The sequence below is a fragment of the Austrofundulus limnaeus genome, unplaced genomic scaffold (genome assembly GCF_001266775.1).
Source record: "Austrofundulus limnaeus strain Quisiro unplaced genomic scaffold, Austrofundulus_limnaeus-1.0 Scaffold925, whole genome shotgun sequence".
NCBI lineage: Eukaryota > Metazoa > Chordata > Actinopteri > Cyprinodontiformes > Rivulidae > Austrofundulus > Austrofundulus limnaeus.
This window is the reverse complement of record NW_013953327.1, coordinates 24,104-28,471: the sequence shown is the minus strand read 5'-3', so window position 1 is coordinate 28,471 and position 4,368 is coordinate 24,104. Positions and strand designations below refer to the sequence as shown.

Below are 4,368 nucleotides of genomic sequence, written 5' to 3'. Positions count from 1 at the left end.
GAAGAATTGAGGCAGTTCTGAAGGCAAAAGGGGGTCCAACCCGTTACTAGCGTGGTGTACCTAATAAAGTGGCCGGTGAGTGTATATATATACACTTTACAATCATCTCTTAATTAGAAAACCTGTCATTTTGATGAACGTGACACAATCTAYAAAGAAGTTTCTGAGACAAATTCCTTTGAAAGGCTTTTAATGCAACGTGTTTTATAAATAAATGTTAACAGCTTTACTGGAAACTTAGTATCCTCTTGTCAGTGTTCCTGCTCTAAACAAACACATGTATTCAACATTCTGTAATAACAACTTCAACTGAACTGTTTCTACACCAGAACTCTGAGCAGAACTAGCTCAGGTAACGACAGAACATGAAGGTATTTGCAGTCAGCGTTTGGTGATGAAGGGGCGGCACTTATCTCTGGCCGGGGAGCTGAACTTAAAGAAGGTTTTGGGCCCGTCGTGCTCCAGGAAGGAGAAGAAACGACTGTCCCCTTCAGGGCCGATGGTGGGGTACTGAGGGCTCTTCTGAGGGGTCATGGACCGAGCCATCGCTGGGTGAAACAGGATGTCAGGTATCATTATTGACACTATCAGTTAGGAGCTTAGGAGCTTTTCGTGTCTGAATGACTTATAGGTCAGGGTTTAGAGACTCAACAAACAAACATTTCTCTAAAAACAGCCAAGGATTGGTCAGAAAACGAGACAAAAAGCAGCCAAAGTACTAAATAAAAACATTTGTAGTCCTTTGGAAAGTCTGAGGTAATGTTTTAGGACCACTTTAAAAGACAAGAGCATTCCTTGACAAAACACATCGCCCACTGCCTTTCATTCCAGAGTTTTMCACTAAAATCCTCTTAAGATGAGAATAAATGGTTATTACCTGTGTTTAAGTCCTGATGTCCAGACTGCAGCTGCATTTCCCTGTCCCCCACACCCACCACCATGTTCCGCAGCCTCAGTGAGTCGTAAAGCCCCTGCAGCTTCTGGTACTGCCTGTTCCTCTCCATCAGCCTCTCAGACACCTCGCTGTACTTCCTCTTATACTCCTCCATCACCTGGGCACAAAGGGTTTAATAAAAGGCATGTCTGTAATCTCAACAGTGTTTGTTGTGAAGAAGATGAAGAGTTTCAGTTTACTTTCTTCAACGAGGTGATCTCCCCCTTCATGGCAGTGAGCTCCAGTTCTCTGCTCTGGTTCTGCTGAGTCAGAACCTTCTCCATCTGCTTCAGCTGTGCATCAGAACGCGAAAGACTGTACTCTTGATACATCCGCTCCTGGTGAACCTGTAAATATTTGAARAGAAGCGTACAACAACATGCCGTTAGGCTTTGCACATGCAGCGTGGGATTGTAGAAACAGGAAGCTATTTGACCTGGTAGCTCCAGAAGGCCAGAGCACGGGCGCTGATGTCCAGAACTATTTCGGGTCGGAGGCCTGCCAGCACCATGGCTTTGTACTCCTCGGAGGGCGAAAGCTCCGAGCGCACAATGTCCATCTTCCCGGACAGCGCAGAGGAGCAGGCCGGACAAATGGCGGGGGAGCGGCTGAACTCACCGGACCCGTGCTGGTCACAGAAAACGTGCGAGCAGGCAGTGACCCAGGCGAAGCCGCTCAGCTTGGCCCGACACTTTGGGTAATTACACAGCAGGGTGTCGTCACAGACAGACATGGCCGTGACTGTGAAAAGCACAGTAAATATTTAATCTTTAAATATTTGTTTGACAGGACAAATAATCTGATTTGTTTTATCAAATTTTTTCATGTTAATCATGATAACAAATCCTCAACTATGTTATTTTGGCTCTTTTGTTTTWTCAGTATTATAATTTAAGCCTCATACAACAACTTTATGATTTTTAACTGCTAAAAAAAACTGCACTTAGCTGCAAATGCTAACATTGCTGCTAGCTTAAACTTTTCAGTTCCTTTGCTGTTTTCTTAGTTGTTTTAAAGTAGTGGAACTAAAACATAAATACTCTTGCTCTGTCTTTATTGTGTGACACGTAGAGGTTTACATTTTAAACTACCTTTAAAGCTAAAAATGCTAACATTAGCAAGTGCGCTAATTACCTATATTAGCATAATTATTAGCGTAACACTCAAGGATCTMGTCAATGTTAGGAAGCTAGTTTAGCAAATGTAAAAGTATAGTGACGTTTTTAACACATTTCTTTGTAATATTCTAATTATGTGGACATAAATGATGTTTTTACTTTAAGAAATCTCACCAGTTGTTCTTTCTTGGTCTGAAGTTAGCAGCCGGGGTTAGCAGCAAGTGACGCTTCCGAATTRGGTGATTTGCAGACGACACTAAACTTTTCCTGTAATCTGATTGGCTGATTACAGCTCACGTATATCAATGGCTCAAAGATAAAATATGGTAAAAGTATATTTAATCATAACTATAAGCCAACTACTGCATTTACCCAAGCATCAGCTGGATGATTACTTTGATTTCATTTACTAGGTTGTGTAGAAACAAGTGTTTATTATCCTAATTAATATGTAATAAGTAAATAACCTTATGATGTGCTGATACTGAAAAAAGAAAAAATTATCTTACATTTGGAACAATATTTATCCTAGAGACAACTTTAAACAATAAAATGAGATGATATTCATTTTTAGATAACTAATTATTCTGTTTAGATTCATTTTTCATTTGACTTAATCTTATACAAAGCCATTACTTGTGTGGGTATACTCTATTTAAGGACCAACGATATCAGAGAGGAAACGCAACATACTAGCCTATATTGGGAGTATACGACGTTGTAAAATCAGTCATTTGTTAAACCATGACTTATCTTTGCACTTTGAACTCCCTTTTTTGTTGAGCAGTTTAACTTTATGCTCTGCTTGGCTTAAAACATAATTATTGCCAGCCACTAAAGGTGAAGGGCAGTAATGCTTTTACCATGTCTGTGTGCTCATATGTGTTCGTTTGTAAATGGTAAATGGACTAAACATATGTAGCGCTTTATCAAGCCCCATGAGGGCCCCAAAGCACTTTACAGTTACAGTCATATTCACACACTGGTTTGTTTGTGTTAGCAAAATAACTCTTGGATCACTGGATGGATTTTAATTAAGCTTTCAGAATGTAATAATTGACTTTACATTGACTGTCAGGATTTGCCTTTTGGTATTTGTTTGTTTTAGTTTTATTTTGTTTCTTTGTTTCAGCTATTGCCCCGCCCACTCTCACCTGTTCTCAGTTGTCATTATGCCAGGTGTTCCCACCCGACTCGTCAGCTCCCACTCATATAATCACTGTTTTCCACTTCTTCCTCTGTCTAGCATTATGCATATTTTATGTTTTTGTTATTGTTCTCCTCCAGCTGCTTTTATAAGTTGTTTCTGCCATGTCAGCCTTTGTGTTTCTTTATTTTTGAATTCTTTATGTTTTATCTGTATTCCTGGGTCAAACTCTATAAACATCAACTAATCAAATCCAAGATGGCTGCAACTACCTATCAACCTTACTAAGCACAAAAGAATGTCTCAGTGTACAGATACTGAACTCAAACTTGGTGTGGTGGTAGCAGAGAGTCACCTCCAACACATAATCTGGGCACAAGCTGAATGGCAGCAGAAAATCACGGCTTGGCCTTTCAGTCGTAATCGTTCTACTCATTTAATTTAGCAGCTCACTTTCTGAACAGTCGTCCCACGCGGCCTCTGACTGGACAGAAACTTTAACGTTGGACACCTTCTTAAACACCTCCTCCCACGCTGGTTTTCATCCACCTCTCCACGTGCTGCAGGAGGCAAGGCACTGGTGTGTGTGGGGGTGTAGGTGCTGGTGACAGAGAGGTATTGTACTGTGGAGGGGAGGGGAGGTGGGGGGTGGGTTAGGGGGGTTTGCTCACTCAACTGTGTCCAGCTTGCCTTTTGTCAATAATTCCCATTTATTCTCTTCCTTTTTAAATAGAGCTCCAGTCTAAGATTCTTTCTTCCCCCCACCTTTTTTTTCCTGGTGTGTTGTGTGTGTTGGAGGAGGCGGGGTGGCTCTTGGTGATATCACATGAATGACATGCATGCATTTGGAAATGGCCCCACACTTGCTGCTTTTAATTGGCCCTATAATGGAAATCAAAGGGTACAAATATTGCCTGTACAGTCCTCTGGCACAATATCATCATTACTGTGTGTGTGTGTGTGTGTGTTTCACTTGTTGGATTTGTTTTTTTTCTCTTAAGTTTTAAGTTAAGCTTAAGTTTTCACAAGTTTGACTATCACGTCTAACGTCCGCCTCCATTTGTTTTCTTGCCTTTCACATGACTTTTTAAAAAAGTTTTTAGCTTCTGTGTGAGTTAAAACAAGATGTGGAAGAAAGAAAAATAAAAAGAAAGAGAGAGAGAGAGAGA

General features: G+C 40.8%; 1 protein-coding gene across 1 annotated transcript; it reads right to left on the bottom strand.

Annotated features, from left to right (window-relative positions):
- Positions 1-173: 173 nt before the first annotated feature.
- ccnb1ip1 (cyclin B1 interacting protein 1) lies at positions 174-2,285 on the bottom strand. The gene is made up of 5 exons (XM_014029596.1): positions 2,227-2,285; positions 1,371-1,675; positions 1,135-1,281; positions 878-1,052; positions 174-548 (listed from the first exon to the last, which is right to left on the bottom strand). Exons 2-5 carry the CDS (start codon positions 1,665-1,667, stop codon positions 382-384), a joined length of 786 nt encoding a protein of 261 aa, XP_013885050.1. The 5' UTR covers positions 1,668-1,675; positions 2,227-2,285; the 3' UTR covers positions 174-381.
- Between the last annotated feature and the right edge of the window lie 2,083 nt (positions 2,286-4,368).

Excerpts from the sequence above, each read along its gene's own strand:
- ccnb1ip1 (XM_014029596.1), bottom strand. The coding sequence starts at position 1,667 with ATGTCTGTCTGTGACGACACCCTGCTGTGTAATTACCCAAAGTGTCGG. Across the intron at positions 1,282-1,370 it reads TGGCCTTCTGGAGCTACCAG|GTTCACCAGGAGCGGATGTA; the intron begins GTCAAATAGCTT and ends AAATATTTACAG. Across the intron at positions 549-877 it reads ACATCAGGACTTAAACACAG|CGATGGCTCGGTCCATGACC; the intron begins GTAATAACCATT and ends TGTTTCACCCAG.